Genomic DNA, 22,772 nt, shown 5'->3' with positions numbered 1-22,772 from the left:
GGCAGCACAATAAGCATTTAAATTCAGTGTGGGCTCACTGGTGTTCTCTGGTAAGGACTCACAGCTTTTCTCATCCTTTTGGCTACCCAATGACTTCACTTGCAGCATGACATGAGGGGGTCATTTACGAAGGTCATGCTAGGCTGAATGCCTGGAGCAGAAAGGAGGAGTCTTACTTAGTGCCCCCTAACCAGGATTCCTTAAATGAAAGGGAGAAGGAATCATGGGAAAAGATCTAGCTTTCCAGCTTGTCTGAGAAGCGAGAAGTTTGTAACGAAAGAACAAATTCTCTTTCCCTCTATTTCTCATCCCCTCTCTCCTCCCTACTTTCCAGGTCATACAGTGTCTGTTCACTAGGAGCCACACAGAAGCCGCCATTTGTAATGGCGTTTATGAGGGATGGCTAGTTCATCCTTCCTGTATTGTCCCAGGGACCGCTGTGCTGGGCCTTGGCGTTAGAGCTCAAAGATGAGACGGCACCTTAGTGAGTGGTCTTATGTGTGTGTGTGTGTGTGTGACAACAATGGGAGCTTAAAGTGTAGGAAGAGATCACCTACAAGCGGGAAAGTGACATGGAGTGTAGCCAGGTCAGGTTTGGGAAGACAGCCAAAGGCAGTGCTGGAGTAGATACTGTGGGAGAGATGGGGAGGGGGTCTGTTCGGAAGCAAGAAGATGCCCATGTTGTTCTCCCCTGGTTGGGGTGAGCCTAGGTAGAACAGGAGCCTAATCCTATGAAAGCACAGGGATTATAACGCACCAGTTTCGCTGTTAACAAACTCTCCTTGCGTCCTGTCTTGCTGACTCGGGTACCGTCATACCCTTCTGCCGTCTGTGATCAGCGTACGTGTGTGCAGCAAGGCTGCTGCTGACCTGAAAGCACACTGCAGCCACTGTGCGTCTCCTTAGCCATGTGAGGCTGAGCTAAGCGGCACCACACTTCTTATTCAGGTCCTACGATTGCCTCGACCTGGAGGTGTCCAGAGAGGGTTTAACCACGCACCCTACCACATGCTTTTCTCTTTGATGGTCTATGATTGGGCTTCCTTACCCAGCTGGGAAGGAGAACTCTGGGAAATGACAGGAATAACCTACCGACAAAGGATGCCTGAAGGGGAAGAGTTAGAAAGGGCTCAAGCATCTGGGAAAGGATGTTTCCTTCCCTCGTTGATGCTCTTGTCTTACATGGGATGGGAGTGTGTAGAGCTGAGGGAAATGGGTTCTAAAGCAAACAAAGACCCACTGGGTGGTTTACAGGAAGGACCAGGAGGAGTTCAATGTCATCCCTGGCTACATAGTGAGATTGAGATTCTGTCTTAAAACAACCAGACTGGGTGGGGGTTGGAGAGATGGCCCAGAGGTTAAGAGCACTGACTACTCTTGCAGAGGACCTGGGCTCAATTCCCAGCATCCACATGACAGCTTACAACTGTCTGTGACTCTAAGATCAGACACTGTCACACAGACATACATGCAGGCAAAACACCAGTGCACATAAAATAAAACCAAATTATTAAAAACAAAAAAAGAAAAAAACAACCAGATTGAACCAAGCAAGCAACCAACCAACTAACCAACCAACCCCTGTGCCTAGATGTTACTTAGGTCCTGCCAAAGGGATCTGAACTCAAAATGGTGCTCACACTTTCACTTATGTCCATTATGAGCATAGTGTTTATTTACATCCAGAAAAGAGTAGGTTCTATAACAATAAGAGACTAAAAATAATGTATCTAGAAAACATTGTTTTTATTTTTAAAAATTATAAGTGTGTGGGAGTTTTGCCTGCATGTATGTCTGTGTACCGTGTGTGTACTGTCCACAGAGGCCAGAAGAGAGTATTGTTTTTCCTTGTGACTCCAGTCCCAGGGGGTCATGAGTTGTTATGGAATTGAAACTGGGTCCCCTGGAAGAGCATAACTTAAACTGCTGAACTAAATCTCCAGGCCCCAAAGCATTTTTTAAAAGGTGATTAATGACTCTCCCATGTGAAGAACAGCTAATTGTAAAGAATCCAGGATGAAACTGGACTCTGAGTTTTACTTTTGCATTTCCTAGAAGCGGCAGAAAAGAGGTGCCCTAGGGGTCCTGCACCTCGCGAAAGGAACCGGAAGTCCCTTTGCCTCTCCCCGCGACACCGGAATCTCTGCTGTGCCTAAGTACCATGATGTGATGTGTAGGGGAGATTTTAGACATCATCCAATCTTGTCCCCTCATCGTTTCAAGTATGTAGGTAGAGATCGGAAGCAGAAGGACACAGGTGTCAGGCGTGGGGTTTCTCTTCCCGTGACGCCGAACGGCCAGTCTGATGTGTTGACCCGTTCCACCATGGCTAAGATCAGATGAAAAAACTCACCTCCTGTTTCTTCCTGTCCCTGAAGCTATAGTCCCTCTGGATAGACTCCGACTTAGGGGTAGATGTGAAGCAGGGTTCTTCAGCAGGTCTCAGGCTCATCACTGGCAATGCCCTCTGTAACCTGAGGTCCTTTGCAGGCTCCCTCCACTCCTCACACTCTGAACTATCTGGGGCTCCTCCAGGGGGGCCTGCACTGGGGCAGGAGTTTCCGCCCGAGACTCTGCCTGGAATGGGACTAATGCTGGCCATGGCAACAGGAAAGGGCTTAGTGACTGCCTGAGGCAAAGCAGGCTGCACAGGCCTGCTCTCTCTCAATGTCCCCGAGTGGGGTGCCCGCAGAGCCACTGGGCTGCCCTTTTGGTAGGAGGACGTGGTCCTTTCCATGGTGGCACTGAAGTACAGTGTTGTGCTCGCCTGTCCTTCCTCCCCTTTCAGAGGCCCGTCCGGATCCTTCTCCCGAGCTTCCAGGTCGGCCTCAGTCCCGTCCTCTGGGCTGTCCTCCTCCTGTGCAGCTGGTGGCTTCTGGGCAGTTGAGCTGTTCTCATGCTCGCTGGCAAAGGAGACAAAGCTTGAAGTTTCCAATGACTCCATCTCTGCTCTCGGAGCACCTGCGTCCTCAGGGCCTTTCTCCGAGGTCGAAGGGTCGCGAGGAGAGGATGGGAGGTCTTGCTGGGAAAACCGGGGCTTCCTCTGCAGATTACAGTGTTGACTCTCCCCCAACACAGGGGGACAGGAGCAGCCAGGGCTGTCCCCTCCAAGGGCTGCATTGATCTTAGATACATTTCCGGTCTTGAGAGCAAGTTTCACCAACAGCCAGTGGTGGTGATTGAAGAAGGAATACTCCCCGGATCTCTGGTCCCCCAGCCCTGCCTCTGTAGTATTCTGCTCTGGGCTGGAGGCCTTATCTAGACTGCTTAGCTCATAGCTTTCCTCTTGGCACCAGCTTGAAATCTCTGGCCTCTCTCCTGCTGGAACCACGGCCCTGGGAGAAGGCTCTGATTCAGCTTTGTCATTCTCTGTGGGGCCACAGCATTTCCTCATGAAGTTCTGCTGGATGTCTGCGGATTTTGGATGTAGCAGGCTATAATAAATCACCAGTGAGACACTGCCTGAGAAAGAAGACAACAGAAAGGAGAGCATGAGGTTATATTCCGGGACACCCCATATCCTCCTGCCAGTGACAGGCTCAGTGGCTAGTTTGAAGGGAGCCATATCATTTTGACCCACAGTAAGACTCTGTGGAGACTCATAACTGGACATCGTTCAGGGAGAGTTTTAGATAGGTCCCAGCGTCTAGCAGCTACAAATGTTTCTGAACCCAAAACAGTGTACAACATGGCTTCACTCCTGCTGGGTCTCAGCCTTCTTCCTGGAGGGCATCTGCCAGGGACCATTCAAGCTAGGTGCAAATGTGTGCCTGCGTGTGAGCACCAGAGGCATGGTAGTCATCTCCTCACTCTCCGAATCCCACCACCGGCACATTGTGGACGGAGGCCAAAGCCGGGGGCGGCAGGAGGTAAGAAAGCAGCCTCGAAAACAAGAGCCCGAAGCAGAGGTCAGGCATGCTCCTCAAAAGCCCCTATCAAGGCACTTCCACGAACAACAACACTTCCTTTGTGCACAAACATCTTAATCACGTTGTTGTCAGCTTCGTTTGTGTCCATCAGAAGTGTTGACTGCCGCAATAATCTCTTTAGCAGAGCATTCCAGTAAGCCACCCACGTTATTTCCAGTTTCCTGTCGCCCTGGAGAAAGTGCCTGGGTTAAGGGTGCTCGTTAGAGATTCAGGAGACGTGAACTAAGTGTGAGGAGGAGGAGGAGGCTGAAGGCGCCGGGAGATGGCAATGTGACAGGAGGAACCCAAAGGACATTGCCCTTAGACCCTCAGTGTCTCTGGGGACAAGGGCAGGCTCAGGGCAGGGCACTGGTTTGTGGCAGGATTGGAAGTGGGGACAAGGCCCAGCATGCCTATGTGCCCCTGTCATCTCCGTATTGGACAAGCTAGTTTCTATACAATGCCTTGGAGTCTCAGCAAGCCCAAATGGTATACAGTCATGCACCTTTTGCAATAAGTCCCCCCCAAGGCCAGGAAAGTGCGGCAAGCCAGCTGACCTATGCTGCCTTACCCACCGGGGAGAGGCCAGCTAGGCAGCAGGATCTCCCTCAGACAGGGGCACTGAGGCACAGATTTTCTGAGGGATCCTGCCACCTGTTGGACTCTTGGCTTGGCTCCAGCCTGGCAGGCAGTAGGCACTAAATACGTGTTTCTCCAGGGAAAGAAGGAAACAGGAGCCTAGATTTGGGCAGGAACAGTTTCAAGCCTGTGTTCTTGGAACTAGAATTCTTTTAAAAATAGTATTTCATGTATACCTGTGTTTTGCCTGCATGTATATCGGTGTACCCACATGCCTGCCTGGTGCTCCAAAGCGGCCATCAGGTTTCCCAGTACTGGAATTCCTGACACTTGTAAGCCTCCAAGTGTGTGCTGGGAATGAAACCCAGATTATCTGGAAGAGTTGCCAATGTTCTTAACCACTGAGCCATCTTTCCAGCTTCTATGATTTTTCTTCTCTTCTCTTTTTTCTCCTTCCTTCCTTCCTTCCTTCCTTCCTTCCTTCCTTCCTTCCTTCCTTCCTTCCTTCCTTCCTTCCTCTCTCTCTCTCTCTCTCTCTCTCTCTCTCTCTCTCTCTCTCTCTCCCTCCCTCTCTCTCTCTTTTTCATCTCTCCCTCCTTCCCTCACTTCCTCTTTCCTTCTTTTTAAATTTTTTTTTGAGACAGGGTGTCTTTTTGTAGCCCTGGCTGTTCTGAAACTCACACTGTAGACCAGGCTGGCATCAAACTCACCGAGGCCTGTCTCTGCCTCCCAAGTGTTGAGATTAAAGGTGTGCATCACCACCACCACCACCACCACCACCACCACCACCACCTGGCTTATAATTTTTCTTTTTAAAAAATTACTTGTTTTCTGAGTTTGAAGCCAGCCTGTTCTACAGAGTGAGTTCCAGGACAGCCAGGGCGGTTACACAGAGAAACCTTGTCTTGAAAAACCAAACCAACCAAACAACCAAACAAAAAACAACAACAACAAAAAATTACTTGTTTTCTTGAGATGAAGCCTTGCTACATATCAGTGGCTGGCCTCAAGTTCGTGTCAGTCTCGACTCAGCTAAGTGTTAGGATTGCAGGCATGAACCATCATATTTGGTGTAGATAGTTCATTGTTTTGTTGTTTTTTTGTTTTTTGAGACAGGGTTTCTCTGTGTAGCCTTGGCTGTCCTGGAACTCGCTCTGTAAAAGAGACTGGCCTTGAACTCACAGAGATCAGCCTGCCTCTGCCTCCTAAGTGCTGGAATTAAAGGTGTGAGCCACCGCCAGGCTATAGTTCATTTATACTAGTGTTGGGCATTGGACTCAGGGATTCTTGAAAGCTAAACAGTCCCTATACTGTGAATTGCTTCTCGGATTTTTTTTTTTTTAACTTAACCCAGGCTTGCCTCAAGTTCACTCTGTAGGCCCCGATGGCTTGGAACTCATATCAACACTTTTGCCTCAGGCTCCCAATCACTGGATTTATAGAAATGAGCCATCATGTCTGGCAATAACATAATTTGGTGTGACTTTAAACATGTATCAAATATAATTTTCTATAATGCCCTGGGTTTAAGGGCTGACTCACAGTCCTGTTGTTTCTATTCCTTCTTTTGACAGACTCTTCCTTTCCTATAGGGGGTTCCCCAGAGGGCCAAAGGAAAGCCAGAGATGTGTCCAGCGCCACCTGCTGTTGGGCAAAGGAAAAGCATGACGTGGCTCAGCCCCTTCTGAGATGAGGGGACAATAGTTTTACTTCCTGCCTACTATGCTTCCTGGAAGTGGCCATACCTCCTGGGAACTAGAAAACCCCAGACGAATGGTTAAGTCTCTCAGCTGTGAAGACCGTCACATCATACCCCAAGGGAGCCCCTCTCCACAGGGAGATGACTGGGCACAGGCCAAGAGCACATAGGCTGATTTGTAGGTGGCCCAGTTACTCTTGCCTGGACGCCAGCTGTCCTAGGCTTTCAACTGTCCACTCACATGCACACACACAGCTTAGAAATCATCATCTTCTACTCAACTTATGGGCAGCATTTTGGACAGATGTGGCTGCTCCTACCTTTGTTTGAGGCTCCCAGAAGTCTAGTCAGTTAGACAAAGCTAAGCTCAGAATCTCAGACTGCAGATGGCAGCCTCCTTACCCACAGCCTGGGTCCCATCCCCTGCTCACTGCTCCTAATCTCTTCCCTGTCTTTCCAGCTCATTTAAAAAATACAAGTTGTAGCCAGGCAGTGGTGGTGCTCACCTTTAATCCCAGCACTCAAGGGGCAGAGGCAGGTAGATCTCTGAGTGCTGAGTTCAAGGCCAGCCTGGTCTAGAGTTCTGAGTTCCAGGACAACCAGGGCTACACAGAGACACTGTGTCTTGAAAAACCAACCAACTAACCAAACAAATAGAAAAGCAAGTTGTGGCTGAGGAGAGAGCTCGGTGGATTGAATACTTGCTGCATAAGTGTGAATGCTTGGGAACCTACATAAAAGCTGGGCAGGGATGGCGGCTGCCTGTAATCCCAGCACTGGGGAGGCAGAGGCAGGGGAATGCCCAGGGCAAGCTGGCTAGCTAGTCTATTAGGAATTAGTGAGCTCTAGGTTCAGTGAGAAACCCAGTCTCAGTAAGTGGTTAAGGGAGACATCTGGGATCAACTTCAGGACTTCACATGCCTGAGCATCTACATATACACCACACATGTGCACACACATGCATGCATACCACACATGAAAACAAATAAAAAGAATAAAAATAAAGTAAAATACAAATACAAGTCAGCGAGGAACCACAGCTAGGAAGGCTCATTAGGTCTCACCAATCAGAAATCCAGACAAGACTCCGGCCACGGTCCATAGGTTGTTCCCCTGCAGGAAGTCAGTGGCCAATAGTAAGAGGATGGAGTTCTCCAGCAGCATGACCTGTGGGGTCAAGAGAGAGTCACTGTACCTGGGCCACACAGCCCCATGTCCTGCTATCTGAAGCGCCTCTCTTCTGTCCTTGGTACCTGCTGGGGTCCACAAACCCAGGTGCCTCCTCCAAGCAGGACCAGGGCCCCAGTGGGAATTGTTTCTACAAAGGGAGGTTTGCTGGTGTGCTTCACGACCACGTCCACAGAAGGACAGACACAAAGGAAGTCCGGGGGGTATGACAGCCCTTCGGCACAAGTGATTCTATCCATTCCCACACTAGGACAGCTGACAGATGCTGACACAGGTTCTATCAGCTCAACCACATCCCCAGGATCTGACAGCAGCGCCTTGAACTTCGGGCCTGGGAAAGCTCAACGCTGCCGGGAGCAGTCGCCTCTTGTTCTGGACTAAACATGATGAGGGATAACTAGAGTCCTCGCCTCTCCTACAGCAGACGCACCAGAGAGCTTGCCGCTGTGAATCCACCCTCTGTCCTTTCAGACACGAGTCTCCCACCCCACCCTCACAACTGCCACCTTAAGGACTTGAGGACATCTCTTTGAAATACGAACTTTCAAGGAGGTCACTCTCCCAGCCTGTGGGCACCTTGTTCTCTTAACTCAAGTGACGCTTCTCTCCCGCCATTCATAAAGATACTAGTCATGTATTCCTGTTCTCGACAACTCCAGTTAACACACCAGATGGGACAGTCACTAACCACCTCCCTTATTTCCTACACATTCCCATTTCTCTGACTCGGCCTTAGCCCCTACACTACCCCTCTCTATTCTCTCCTTTTCCTTCTAAGAATTCCCATCACCTCTGTACAAATCAGAATTCAGTTCTATCACTACGGACCAGAGACTCTCTTTGCCTTTCACTATCCTCTGGCATTGTCTCTGGAAGTACCATACAGAATCCTCTGTGCTCTGTGGTCCTTAGGCTACCTTAGTAGCTTGGCCCGCAATGCCCTGACTCCTCCAAGCCTCTCTTCAGACAGACTTCTCTCACTGCTCTGCAGCCACATCCACTGTCGATCCCGAGCCTCTGTCCTCACCTGGCCCTTGTGTTTCTCTGGGACTCTGAGAGCATTGCTTCTCTGAAAACACTGACTACATTGCTTTGTGTATCTATAGGTACAGAGAGCTGGATTTCTGACACACTAGCTTCCAGTTCATTTCTAACATATTTTAGGCTGTGTGTAGGCTGAGATGAATAAGTCCCTCATGGGTGAAGCCATGCTTTCCAGAGCTGTTCCACCTCTGAAAAAGGAGAAAGAGCTCAGCCAGGCATGCAACTTCCAAAGGAGGTGGACTGGCAATGTTGCCCAAAACTATCTCCAAAACAAGAATTCCCAAGCCTCATGGGGGGAAGGGCCTGGGAATCTACACTTTGGAAAAGTCCCCAAGCACACCTGCCAGTGAAGTCTGTTGGGTTGGCTGCACCTGAAGCTCCTGATGATACGGCAATGGTTGGATGTCAGGCTGCTTTCAAAGTATATAATCACTGTCTACAACTTCTCCTTATGCTAAGTGGTTCCTGAGTGTGTGTGTGTGTGTGTGTGTGTGTGTGTGTGTGTGTGTGTGTGTGTGTGTGTGTTGTGGTGCATTCACGGCACATACACACAGTGTGCAGGCATGTGGAAGGCAGAGGAGGAGATCTAAGTGTCTTCTATCACTCTATCTTATTGCCTGAGACACAGGGTCTCTCACAAAACTGGAAGCTTGACATTTTGGCAAGGCTGTCTAGTAAGGTCTTGGGATCTGCCTGTATCATCTCCTCCCCCCAGTGCTAAGGTCGCAGGCATTTGGTTGCTGAGAATTCGAACTCAGGTCTATATACATGCATCGCAAACACTCTTACCCACTGACCTGATTCCCCATCCCCTGATAATCCTTCTTTAACAGATGGACAGGCACACACGTGCTCATGTGCACCTCCCCACCCAACATGCTCTAGGGAATGTAAAAGTCAGGCTTAAAGAAAACCACCACTGCCACTTGCCAGGTAGAAGCTGGCCATCCTGCTTCTGGAAGGGCTGTCCCAGAAGTTGATGTAGCAGAGGATGTACACGGCCCCCACCAGCAGGTTGAACAGTCGCCAGTGGAAGGTGCTTTCCACGATGTCGCTCTGCTGGGCTACAAGCCAGAAGGTCATCACCAGCCAGTGAGCGCCTGGAGAGAGAGGGTAAGGGGTGGAAGTCGGTGCTCAGTGAGGCCACGGGAAGGGGATAAGGTTGACACTGACCATCCCAGATGACACCCCACACAGCCAGGAGAGAACTGAGGGGCCCAGACAAGCCACCCATTCCGTCCTTTGCATGTCTGTCTCTCTGAGCTTCACAGGGGGCATTTGACCTCGTTTGCCATTGAGAAAACACACTGGCTTCATTGATATGCATCAGGCCTTACATAGGGACACCCTTCTGCTTCCAGAAAGCATCTAAAGATGCAGTTGTAAAACTCTCTACTCTTTTTACCCTGTTGCTCTACAAGTCCCAGCCCTCCAGACCCAAAGAGCACTCCATGTGGACCAGCTACAAGTTTCACTCTTATATTTTAAAATGAATAGCCTCATTCTGGAGCACAAGCTGAATTTGAAAATAATGAATAAAATGTAGTTAATTTCTCTGTAAGAACACAACTTTTTTTTTCTTTTCCCAAAAAAATGTTCTTTTCTGCCAATAACTGTATTAAATGTTTGCTCTGGGTACATGGGCCAGCTATTTCTCAATGTTCTCGGTTCTCTTAAAACAAGAGTACACTGTTCCCTCTTGCAGAGTGTATTCACTGATGACCAGAGGACACTGCTGTCCTTGGCAAGGACACACAGGCCCCATTCAGGAGTCTGAAGGGCTAGACAGACTCTCGGTCCTCACATTCATATCTGTGCTGTTGGCTAAGAGAAGGTTGGGGTTCAGTGGGGACTTCCTGTTTTAAACAAAGTATCCAACCCCCCCAAAAAACCAAAGGGAACAAGGTGCTTATGGAAGTTCTAAGCAGCATATATATATATATACACACACACACACACATATATATACATATACACACCTATACACACATGTATACACACATACATACATATACATATACATAAATACATACATATATATATATATATATATATATATGACAGTTTTGCACAGGATCAGGTGGAACCTGGACCTCCCTCCTGTGTGAGCAGCGACTTTCTACAGGAAAGCATGCGCTCCTCAACAGTCTCCTGAGGACTGTGGTTTCCAGCTCTAGCTGGAACTTTGGATGCTGGGATTTTTATGGTGGTGTATCCAAAGAGCCAGCATGCACTCATGCACTACCCCCATGGATGCACACTCTTGGGAGCTAGGGTCTGGACCTCCGTGTTCATGGGTCTGCGCTACCAAGGACTGTTTGCCTGGCAGAGCATAGCAGAAGCCATGCTGTGGGTGTTCTAGGGTTAAGAGGACTGGATATTTCTACTTCCTCTTTCTTGGAATTGTCAGTATCAAGGGTGAATCCAGGTTACTCTGCTGAAGAGGGGAGCCACGTCTGTGCCTCCAGCAAGCTGAGATCTCCTGGGAACACAGAGATCTGCTTTCTACTGTCTGCATAAGATCCTCTGCCGAACCCAGCTAGCCACAGATCTAGGGCAGAGGATCGTGAACCATTGCTATCAAGGCTTTATGAACAGAAGGGAAGTCCCGCTTACCTCCAACCACCAAAACCCAAACACGGTAAACTCTGCAGAACAGAACCAGGCTCAGCACACGGGCTCCCAACATGCCCATCCGCCAGAGCTGCTGGCACAGGAGAGCAGCCCATAGCATCGCGCGGTGGCCTGGCTTCATGATGCCCAGGAAACGGTTGTACGACACAAGGGCCCAGGACAGCGAAGACCAGGAAAGTAGGGTGCTGATGCCTGGAGGATTGAACAGACAGAGCTCCCTACAGGCTCCGAAGCACACATGGAGATGCCGCCTTCCCCTATCCCTTCCTGGGGACAACCAATTTCTTATTAAAAACTAGCCCAATGGTGATGTAGCATTAACCAAGCCCCTTGGTGGTGGGTAACCCTGCAATGGTGTACAGACACACACTTACATGGAAACAAGGGGAGGCAGGAGGACACGGCTCCACTGTCCAGTGCCGTAGATGCCCTTCTCCTTGATGCCCTTTAAAAACATCTCAGCCACTGGGCTTCTAAGGCCTCTAGCCTAAACTATGATTAAAAGGATATGGGTCCTACAGGATCCCAGCCACGGCTCATTACGAGTATTTGTTCCCCACATGAAGGAGTTTTGATGGAAGAATGATGGGATGAGCAGTCACATCCGAGTATTCAGACCTTCTGTTTTAAGTTTGGATACTCAAATGGAGGGCAGAGGGGTAAGGGGGAGGAAGAGGAGGGAGGGGGAGGAGGAAGTAGTGAGGTGCCCTGACTGGATTGGAAGTCGGGAACACATCTGCAGGAGACTGAGCTCTGCTTTCTTGGGGCTTTCTGGTGTCAGCTCTACTGTGACAGGCTAGACCCAGGAGAGATGGACATGTGGAACTCCCTGAGAAGCAGACTTCCTAAGGGAGTGTAAAGGTTGTCTCCTCTCTGCACAACTTTTGTCTTAAGGATTGACTTTAGTTTACTCTACCCCCAAGAAACCAATTCTCTGTGACTTCATGACACTGAGCAAAAGCCAACTGTAACCATCATTTGTGTTAGTGAACATGGGGTTTTCCTGGTCTCCCAAATAGGAGAATCTTAGAGAGGACACCAGGTCCAACAAGGTCAGGCACATGTTCCTGTCATCTGGGAAGCAGCTGGTGTGAGTCCGTGGTGAAAGGTACCCACCTGGCACAATATCAGTGAAGTCAGAGGCCAGGAACACATACACCTGAAGCAACAGGTGGGGCCCTGTCTGGAGCAGAGCCTCCAGGAGCCGCAGGGCTGACAGGTCAGCCTCCTGCAGGTGCAGCTGTCCCCAGCAGGGTGCCTCCTTTCCCCTCCACAGAGCGGCTGCCACAGAGTCCCAGTGCCTACAGAGAGCAAAGACATCATGACATAGACCATGAAATCAGCTGTGCAGACACCAGCCTTTCATATGGACACATGAGGCATTCTCAAGAGTGTCCTTGGTACCTACGGATGCCTCTTAGGGCCACCAGTGATGCAGCTGCTGAACTCTGAGTTCAAGCTGCATATTTCAGTTCAAACTTCATGTGTTCAGCAGGGTGTCACTGTATGCGACTGTCCCCAAGGTTGGAAGGGCTAGGGGTGTGTAGGCTGAAGTTGCTGCTGGGCTAAGGAGCCAAGCCTGTACCTGGTGAGACTTGCAAGGAATTTTGACCAATGTCTTGACCTCAAGTCTTTCAGGGAGGACAATGGACTCCTTCAATAGAGATCTGCTGCAAGGCACTGTGGGTAATCATCTCTTTAGAGCACAGAGATGAAGGAGCTCTCATTTTTTCCTCCATGGAGTGTAGCGCTCTCAGTGCCCTATGACACGAATACTCTCAAAGCATCTCAAAGCTAGTTCCTCTTCCTGTCTGCTCTCCAGTCCCCACAAAGGTTTTTTTAGTTCATCCCCCTTCCCCTTTGGCACTTGGGAATAAACCCAGGGCCTTCTGCTTGCTGGGTCAGTGTTCTACCATTGAGTCGCATCCTCAACTCCATGAACATGGAGTTTTATTGGGCTTTGACTACAGAAAGACTAAGAAAAATGAAACATGTTCTTTAGAGATGTGAGCTTCAGTTGGGCAAAGCACACACACACACACACACACACACACACACACACACACACACACACATTCTACATGCTTAAATCAGGGAAGAAAAGTGTATCAGCTGAGTGTCTCGCATACAGGTCCTCACTAGGGAGGTGAAGGTGCTCAGTGAGTGTCTCCTGGAGAGAACAGAACAGCTGCAGATAGGAAGCTGAGTTGAGAGTAGGGAGTCTGAGAGATCAGTGGGACAGGACACAGGCTTTGGAATGAGACCCATGGCTTGGAACAGAAAAACAGCAGAGTGGCTTTGCCAGGCTGTGGTCAGGCAGAGAGATGGAGGAATTCAGGCTGAGGCTAGCGGGTAGCCCCTGGGGAGCTCCCTAGGGAGCTGGAACGAGATGCGGCTAGTGGGAGCTTGTTCTGAGATCCTGAAAGGCACCCAGACTTCTTTTCTGGATGCTGTGCTTCGGCTCCTTTCCCCCTTCCTCTGTCCTGGGTTTCTGGCTGCTGGTGCCAACTGTTCCTGGTGCCGTCTCTCGAAGGCCTAATTCTCTCCTTTGCTCCAGACCCTTCTCTTTGTCCTGATGGTGCCAGTGCTTTTGGCTGTTCCCAAGTTAGTCTCGGACACCGTACTCAACTATGTGTGTCTGCAGTCTGTCAGGGCACACACAAGTTACCCAATGTGAGCCGTACTGCTGATGGCCCAAGATCCCTATTTGCATTAAAAACAACATATGCCATAAATGGAAGTTTAGAAGAGCAATTACCTCACCTGACAGGTCTCGGCTCTTAACAACACTGCCACCACAACTAGAATGGTCTATCCTGGGCTCACAGCTTGGGGACTGAGTGATTCTTCTGTCCGTGTTAATGTTTTTGGTGATGTTAGGGCTGAGACTGTCAACAGTGAAAGGTTTGAATACAGCCGTGCTTCATGTGCCTATTTATTTGTGTGTGTGTGTGTGTGTGTGTGTGTGTGTGTGTGTGTGTGTGTGTGTACACAATGGCATACAAGTAGCAGTCAGAGGACAACTTTTAGGAGTTGACTCTTTCTACCAAGTGACTCCCCAAGATTGAATTCAGGTGGTCAGGCTTGGTGGCAAGTGCCTTTACCTGTGTTTAAACATTGAATCTGCACCTATCTGTGCCAAGCTGGTCTTATACGCCCTTAAACTTTGTCTTAACTTTCTCTTGACTAAAAAAAAAAAAAAAAAAAAAAAAAATTGCTATGCCAAGATGCTCGCTGAGGAGGAGAGTATTTAGGTAGTCTCCCATCCTCTCGGGTTGAGTTTCTAAGTAGATATGCAGGCTTTTAAAAAGGGTGAAGGAGACACACGTACACACATTATTAGAGTGGAAATGAAATGTTCAGATAGGAAAAAATAACTGCTATTGTGTAAAATGAGTTGTAACTAATGTCAGATTCTCTTGAACAGTAGATTTAACATTATAGTTTGTGTTGTTTGGAATTAAAACCAGAATCCATTTATATTCTTCAGCCCTTGCATTTTTTATAAGGGGTTTTTAACCTCAAGGGGTTTGTGTTTAATTGATTTTTCTGTTGGTAGTTCATTCGTCTGCATTTCATTATGGAGTCAGTTAATGGGCGGGCTTCATTTTAAAAAGGTCCAGATTGTGCAAAACACAGCTGCTCTGGCTCCCCCTACAGGCGCTTTGCCAAACTGCAATGAAAACCAAACCAAACCAAACCTGATCTGCATGGCTTATCTCCTGCTTTGTTTATGAAGAGGCTGTATCAGGGTGAGAGATTCACCACTTTCAACGTTCAGCACTTCCTGCTGAGGGGGTAGACTGCAGTTGGCCTCATCTGCAGTTTTTGGAACACTGTGGAGGGGCATCCGTTGTGCTTCTTCTGCCTGCCAGGGAGCGGAGAGCCTAATCTGCGGTCCAGTTCTAAAAACTGCACGTTCTGGCTGTACCGCCGGATGTGTTACTTTACCTCTTCCTGGAAATCAATATTTATTTTTCCCTAAGTTTCTCATGAGGATTTATTTTTATTTATGTGACTGTCTGTTAGCTCCCCCCATCTCCCTCCCTCCCCATCCTGTGTGTGTGTGTGTGTGTGTGTGTGTGTGTGTGCCCCCCGCAAGCGTGCGCCTATGAAGGCCAGAAGAGGGCATCCCCTGGAGCTGGAGTTAGAGGCTGTCGTAAGTCATCTTATGTGAGTTCTGGGAACTTAAGAGTAGCCTGTGCATTGTTTATTATTATTATTATTATTATTATTATTATTATTATTATTATTTTGAGATAGGGTCTCACTATGTAGCCCCAACTGGCGTGGAATTCACAATGTAGCTCAGGCTAGCCTCTACCTCACAGAGTTCCGACTGGCTTTCTATCCTGAAGGCTGGGGTTAAAGGCTTGTGTCACCACACCAGGCTCGATACATTACTTGTTAATCACCCGAATGGCTTTTCTAAATTAGCTATACATGTCTTTTTGTTTCTCCCAATCTTCGGTTTGCACTTGTCTTTTCATGTATCCACGTTAATTCTTAAGTATGTACCAGAGACCATGCCGCCACTTAGTGGTGATGTTGAGCGCTCAGGGGAGTTCACTGTCCAATACCACAGGTCTTGACCATCTTTCAGCCTCTGGCCTCACTTCTCTGAAGGTTTACAAGTGTCCCCAGGGGCTCTACAGAGCCCCAGAAGGCAGATTCACCAGAGAGTAGTTAGGGATGCTTCTTCCTAAAGACTACTCTGAATTCTGTTTTTGAGCTATCCAATTCTTGTTTGTATTGAAGCCACTCTAGTTGTTTGATAAGCCATTGTCTTTGAGGTCTCACCCTGGACAGCCAGCTACCTGACCAGCAGTGAACCTTCCGGCCTTCTTACAAGGCCAGGCAGACGAGGGGGTAGATAGTAGGTCTTGCTCCAAGAAGGCTGCCCTCCCAAGTTCTGGGAGATGACTGCTTCCCCTTGCTATCGACAGCTCTGTTGTTTCAGGAGAACATAGAGCTCAGACAGGGAGGCCCAGCTCGGGAGAAACTGCCGTGGCACATGTGTGTTCTTGATGCCTTTATATGGTAAGGGTCTGGGGGGGGGGTAGGAACATGAAGAGGAAGCACCTTCTACTCTGACCCGAGTCCCACTTGGGTATACACAGAAGGCACATGCTCCCACGGCAGAGAGCAGCACTTGGCAATGGCTCCTTGGATGCCCTTCAAACCGTGGTCACCTGTGATTTAATAAGCACTTGAACTTCAGAATTCACCTGTCTGGCTCCTTAGTTTTCCCCTTTTATAAAAGGCCCTCAACTCTATGGGGTTATGGGGCGGCTGAGAGCAGAAATGCGCTGTGTGTGTAAACACAGCTTTCCATCTCCACTTCACCTCTGGAGACGCCTCTGGGCCCAGGGAAGCCACCTGTACCAGATCCATACCGGGCAACCTTTCATACAAAGAAAAGGAAAAACAAAACAAAACAAAACAAAACAAACAAAAACAAAAACAAAAAACCCCAAACCGCTGGCCTTAGCTCCCAGGTCAATTCTTCCTGCCACAAAAGCATAAAGCAAATGCCATCAAGTGGGCTTTACCATCTAGTTTGTGGTTAATTAAGTCTGTGCTGCTGTCATGGGCTAAGGTAGCAGGGGTCAGAGGGAGCACTTTAAGCAGACTCATTTATGTGGTTCCAGAGGTTGATTAAGGGATGGTGTAGAAGCTGACTCAAAACAAACAAACAAACAAACAAACAAACAAACAAACAAACCATTTGAAACTTCATCGGCGAGGTCAGGGGGAAGCCTCCTGATGTTAGAGATGCTTTAGGATGCCAAGGCCAAACAGAGGTGTGGCCTTGAACGTCCGTCCATGGCTTTCAGGCTGGGGTGTGTATGGACAGGGGGAATTCTCCCACCGCATCGGATGGAAGAGAGAGGGCAGTGCCTTACCGCTTCCAGACGCCAAGCTGCAGAAGATGCAGCAACACCAGCCACCAGTGACCCTGATGCCCATCTGCTTGGAACCACAGATAGCTCAGGGCCTGGACCAAGAAGCCGGGCAGGAGAACAGAGAGGGTCAGCCAGCCCCAGAGGAGATGACCTGTGGCAAAGTAGTAAACGATGGTGCAGAGGCCTGGGGTGAGAGAAAGGTGAGGGTGTGGGAAGGAGAGAGTTAGGCAACTGTTTTAGAAACGCTTGCTCTTGCATGTCACAATGCTCTGACACCTGAAGACCTTCCTGCCACAGACGGCACAATGTTCTTCCACGAACGTGCCAGGGATATGCATACTAGCCAGCTCAGAGCTTCTGTCTTAAGCCCAGGCACCCTGGGAGATGGTACTGCTCTGCCTTAGCCATCCATGGCCAGGGGCCAAGTGAATAGAAACCTCCCTTTAGCCCAAAGCTCGCAGAAACTACCCACAGAGACCAAACCCTCAGAATCTGTTCACCCTGGTCAGTCTGTCTTGTCTGAGGAAGCCCCACCAGAGGTCTGGCTCCTAGTCAAATGAGTATTCCCATATGGCCCCACGTGGTATGTCCTGCCTCTGTACCCCTGGGACCTGTGAGCTTTCCTAAGCCTGTCCTGTCTCCTTGTCCACTGGGACATATCACAAAAAACAAAATAACCCAGGTCCCAAACCAACCTGACACAGCATCCTTATCACTAGCAAAGAGCCAGCAGGGCCTGCTAGATATAAGACAGGCACAAGGGTAGTGGTATGTGTGTGTGGTCGTCCATGGGCTTACACAGAACACGGGCCAAGTACCTGATGGCTAGTGTGGGCCCAAACAGGTGAACCTTCTCCCAGGGGAGGCCCAGGGATGTGGGGGCCAACAACATGGAGTGATCTCATCCTCACCACCCTGTTGCTGCCTACCAGAGCTGCTTGTGCTGGATTTCAGTCACATTCTGTGTGAGGCTGGCTTTGTCCTTTCTTTTCATGTGTGGGCATAGGGACTGAACTCAGGCCTGTGCCTATGCTAGGTAAGACCTCCACCACTGAGCTATTCCCCCAGCCCACTTTTACTTTTTGTTTTGAGACAATGTTCTGCTAAGTTGCTCAGGCCAGCTTTGACCTCTTTCTGTAGCCCCCTTAGGTCTAGAACTCCCCCCCACCTCCAATGGCTTGGATTACAGGTCGGTGCTATCTGGCCAGGCTCTGGCCATGGAACCTTGTACATCAGCAAGTAACTAATGGTACTACTGGTTACTGAGGGTGGCAGTGGAGGGTGAACAAAGAATCTGGATCTGTAAGCACAACCCCACTGCTCTGAGGCACCGCTGCGAACCTGGCAGCTATGGGCAGAGGGATGAGCGCCATTCCTTCCTCCGCCTCAGGTTCTGTCTGGTGCTCTAACTCCAGGAGATTCCTGCTAAACACTCAACCCTTCCCTGTTAGAAAGCGTGGGTGCCTAGGTCACTTTGGACAGCAATGTGTATCCTGGCCTCTCCAGGGTCCAGTCTAGCGCCCTTTGGAATTCTGAGCGGTTATCGGGGCAGGAATCTGCAGAGACTAAGTTGTCAATTAAGGATAAATTTCAGAGGGGCCGTGCCCAAGAGGGAAAGCGGAACCTTGGAGGTTCAGGGTGGCTGAGACTCCTCAGGGACAAGGCCTTGTAGGAGAGTGGCGGAAGTGGATGGAAGCACTTTATGCCAGCACCGAAAGGGTTACAAGTTCAAACATGAAAGGCGCGAAAAGTAATGGCCATCTTGCCTCACCTCCACCGCCCACAGGACCCGTGTCCCCTGCAGCCAGCGTTCTACCGTATCCCAAACCCCAAAAGGAAATCAATGGCCTTTGGGATCGCACCCCTCCACTCTCCCAGCCTTCGGCGGCTCGCAAGCGGCCACCCCAGCCAGGAACCCCGGGTGTCCAGAGAGCCGGGGCACCTCACCAAGCGCTGGCGCTCCATGCAGCCTCCTCACGCAGCTCTTTGCAGAGCGCAGGCTGGAGCGAGTAGCGTAGCGGGCAGGAATTCAGGAGCCCGGGTTTGGGGTGTGGAGAGGATCCATACCATGCATGGAGGGGTGTCTGCATGGGTGGAGGGAATCATGCATTAGTGAGGGGATCGGACCGGGAGTGCTCTGCAGGCTAGGAGGGGAGCTACTGTGCGTGCATCCCAGGCCTTTGGTGTTTGCCGCCTGCTGGGACAGCAGGGGCAGATGTGCCCCCGCACACTGGGATGGAGAGGGGTGTTGGAGGGGTGAGCACTCGCGGGCTGCACCGCACTCACGCGCGCTTTGCTCGGCCGCCTGCAGCAGGGCAGAGAGCCTCAGGAGCCCCGCGTACATCTTCGGTGCCGCTGCCGCCTGCGCCCGCCCCTTCCCCTGTCCAAGACCAAGTAGGGGAGGCTTCCGGCCTGGGGCCCCAAGGCAAGAGGCTTTTCGTCCAAGCCTGATGCCGAGTTGCTAGCTGGGTGGAGGCGAGGGCGGGGACGTGGGGAGGGGGTGGCGGACAGGTTCTTAGGGGGCAGCCTCGCTTGGGCTGCGTTTCTTGGTCTGTGCCAGATTTGTACGCTGCCCCCCTGAGTCCTCGGGGCCCCTCCTCCCGCCCCAACGTCCTAATGGCTTGAAGGCACAGTGGGTTTGTTGAGAGGCGCTAAGAGTTAGTCACTGGGTGATTACAGAGGTCACAGTCAGTGGGTTTGCTCAAAGACGGGTTAACCACTAGTCAGAGTGGTGTGTGTGTGTGTGTGTGTGTGTGTGTGTGTGTGTGTGTGTGTGTGTGTGTGTGTGTGATGGGAGGAGAGGGATTTGAATAGTTGACTGGGTCTTTTGAAATTTTTCAGTTATGTGGTCAGAAAAGAAGAAGGGAGGGCACTCCCCCGCCCCCCAACAGCTGCTTTGCTTACAGACCTTTCCCCAGGTATCCTTGAGGATCCAGATCGCCCAAAGCCAGAAGTAAACCTGCCTAAGGAAAGTCTTTCTGGGCGATGAGAAAGCATCACCCTTACATTTGTTACAAGGCAGCGGTTCTGTAGGGTGTGGCTGCGGATATGGGGCAGAAAGACTGTTCTGAACTCCTGATGTGCAGTGGAAAATCGTTTTATAAGGACCGAGCAAAGAGGGCGTGGTAGAAAAATTACTAAGTGGAGATCAGGCCTGCAGAGATTCTGTCTAACAGGGCCTAACAGAACTCCTGCCAAGGAATAAGAATACATAAATTAGGAATGGGAATAAACACTGTTCATGATTGGTGTGGGGTGGGGAACATTCCAATACCGTTATAGCCTTAGAACATTGTTCCCCAATTTCTAGGTGTATGGTTTGAGAAATAGATACATATCCCATATTTCATATGTTAAAAACAGTCCAGGGAGGGTAAGATGGATAATCAGGACATGGGCTGCCTCTCTGCTCTGCCTGTGTGCTGTGCGCAGTGTAGAGGAGCATCTCCCTCAGGCTCTGCATCTTGTCTATACAGAACACAGAAGGATCTTCCGGAAGACAGGACAGGGAATTCCCGCTGGGATGTTCTATCTGGTTTGAAGGTTGTGTGGCAAAGGTGGATGGCTCATGACCACGGACACGTGCCTTCAGCCTTCCTTCTCTCTGCCTTCTTTTTCTTCACACCACTTATATCATCTAATTACTTCCCCCCAGGGTAGTGTGTCTTCTTTCACTATCATTCTATGGCAGGAGGGGAGGCCTTCATCTGACTATTGACACTTTGTCCCTGCACTTGACTTGGGAGACTGTTGAGAGAGACTTTTCCTGGGGAGATGTAACATGACAGACAGAAGTGATGGTTGCACCCATGTCCAACTTGGTGGACCAACGAGTTCTCACTAGGGTTTCTAACAGGAGCAGGGATAACTCAGAAGCAGCTGTATCATCAAAAAGCTCGCTCTGATGTGGGCTTAGATTCCTCCCACAGGGTCCAAATGGCATTAGTCCAGAGATGCTGGTATCACCTACCCCTCATGATGACTGGGGAAATCTCATGAGAAGGGAGCTGGGTTGTGAGATTCTTTGTGGTCTTGAGACACCCCCCCCACACACACACACTAGGCAGTGGTGGCACACTCCTTTAATTCTAGCACTGGAGAGACAGAGGCAGGAGGATCACTGTGAGTTCGAGGCCAGTCTGGTCTACAGAGAAAGTTCCAGGATAGGTAGGGCTGTTACACAGAGAAACCCTGTTTTGGTGGGGGGTGGGGGCTAAGAACTCCCTACACTCTTGGTGAGTTCCAGGACCCAGCTGACATGGCTTGGCTGGATTGCTGGTGGGCTCTCTCTACGTAAGAATCCGGCTTCTCAGTATGAAGAGACTTCCTCAAGGCAGGCAGAATCCCTTCCACACAAGACATGTCTGAGCCCAGGACTGAAATGGGTCCTAGGAGTTGACGGGAGCTGCCTGTGAATACTTGTGCATCTCTGTCAAGTGTGTCTTTGTTTCCCGGGGGGGTGGGGGGGCTTCTTGTAGACTCTGAAGGTTGCCAACTCAGGCCTCCTAACCAGGGTATGGGCTCCTGTTGACTCCTCAGGTGTAGGACCAACTCTCTTCTGTTCCCTTTCAATCCTGTATCCCCAGGCTTTTCTGGGTATTCCAATTGGTGCAGAGACTTATCTGCCATCCTCCAGGGGCAGAGGAAGAAAAACACCAGCAAGAGAAAGCAGTGGATCCTCATGGTCCCCACGAGGCCCAGAGCAGAGAGAGATTGCCATGATGTCCAGGGGATGTGACAACCCAAGGCCTGAGTGTGGCCTTATTTTAATGGGGATAGGGTTTCCCATGCTCATAGATACCCTTAAGGGAGGAGCTGCAGCCCAGAGTGAAGCCCTGACTCTCAAACCTCCTGCCATTTGTCCGGACGCTTCTGGAATTCCGGGCGAATGCATTTCTGGATATGATTTGATTTAGCTCTCATCTTCAGAACCCTGGGCCTACTGACAGGCAGCCCCAAGTATGACTCAGAGAGGTAGTTCCAGGAAGCCCAGCATTCCAAGCATGTGGCTTATGATGCCAGAGGAGATCTTAACCAACAGAGTAAGGTTGAGGCATGAAAAGTTTCTCGTATTGCCCATGTGGACACCGAGTGAGTCTCTGGTCCTAACTCACTTGGGTTGGTGGGAGGGGCTGTGTTACCAGGACTGCTGCCATATATCCAGAGAGCACCAGTCCATAACCCCAGAACGTGGGGGCTGGAGTGGAATCTCTCACTGGGTGTGAGTGTGGCCTTTCTGTGAGAAGACCTTCTTGCACGCTAAGAATACGTTCCACACAAGGCATGTCCTTTAGACACAGATAAAATATGGGGAATGGAAGATGCCAGTGTCTGCCTGTGAGTAAGCCTGCATCCATATCCAGGACCGTCTCATCCCTGTGTTTCTTAGGAGACAGCTCATAGATGTTGAAGGTTGTCACTTTAGGCTACCTAGCTAGGGTGTACTCTCCAGGTGTTCCTCCTACCTGCAACTGTTGTTCTTCATTCTCTTGGGCCCTTGTATTCCTGGGTTTGATATATGCTTCAATTTCTGAGGAGGCTTACCTGGGTGATCTGGGAGAAGAGGAGGCTGAGCAGCAGAATCAGATGGTGATGGATCTTCATCATTTTCACCGTGTCTAGAATGCAGAAAGGAAGAGAGACTCTTGAGATGCCCATTGGACAGTGTCCCAAAGCCCAGTTGTGGCTGTATTTATAGGGATCAGGACTGCACAGCTCTGTAGCAGAGCATGATATTGCAACCTCAAGTGAAGTTCTGATAAGCAACCTTCCTGCACCTCAAGGAGCCTCCAATCCTGTGGGCAACATGTCTTT

General features: G+C 49.9%; 1 protein-coding gene across 2 annotated transcripts; it reads right to left on the bottom strand.

Moving 5' to 3' along the window:
* Positions 1-1,729: 1,729 nt before the first annotated feature.
* On the bottom strand, positions 1,730-22,570 carry Xkr5 (XK related 5). Of its 2 annotated transcripts, none has more exons than XM_076553663.1 (7): positions 22,503-22,570; positions 16,959-17,142; positions 12,169-12,353; positions 11,035-11,244; positions 9,349-9,518; positions 7,251-7,353; positions 1,730-3,462 (listed from the first exon to the last, which is right to left on the bottom strand). In XM_076553663.1, the coding sequence occupies exons 4-7, from the start codon at positions 11,171-11,173 to the stop codon at positions 2,336-2,338; spliced, it is 1,539 nt and encodes a 512-aa protein (XP_076409778.1). In that variant the 5' UTR covers positions 11,174-11,244; positions 12,169-12,353; positions 16,959-17,142; positions 22,503-22,570; the 3' UTR covers positions 1,730-2,335. The 2 variants fall into 2 exon arrangements, with proteins under 2 accessions (XP_076409778.1, XP_006998546.2); XM_006998484.3 differs by lacking the exon at positions 22,503-22,570 and adding an exon at positions 19,245-19,302 and having other exon boundaries at positions 2,196-3,462.
* Between the last annotated feature and the right edge of the window lie 202 nt (positions 22,571-22,772).

The sequence above is a fragment of the Peromyscus maniculatus genome, chromosome 17, assembly GCF_049852395.1.
Source record: "Peromyscus maniculatus bairdii isolate BWxNUB_F1_BW_parent chromosome 17, HU_Pman_BW_mat_3.1, whole genome shotgun sequence".
NCBI lineage: Eukaryota > Metazoa > Chordata > Mammalia > Rodentia > Cricetidae > Peromyscus > Peromyscus maniculatus.
Note: the sequence above shows the minus strand (reverse complement) of the source record. Positions and strands in the feature narration are given on the sequence as shown.

Bases quoted from the DNA above. Each gene is read 5' to 3' on its own strand.
- Xkr5 (XM_006998484.3), bottom strand. From the start codon at position 19,302: ATGTACGCGGGGCTCCTGAGGCTCTCTGCCCTGCTGCAGGCGGCCGAG. The intron at 9,519-11,034 runs GTAAGCGGGACT...CTCTCTCTCCAG, and splicing joins TTGGGTTTTGGTGGTTGGAG to GCGCTCACTGGCTGGTGATG. The intron at 3,463-7,250 runs GTGAGACCTAAT...CTTCTTTCTCAG, and splicing joins CTTGTCTGGATTTCTGATTG to GCAGTGTCTCACTGGTGATT.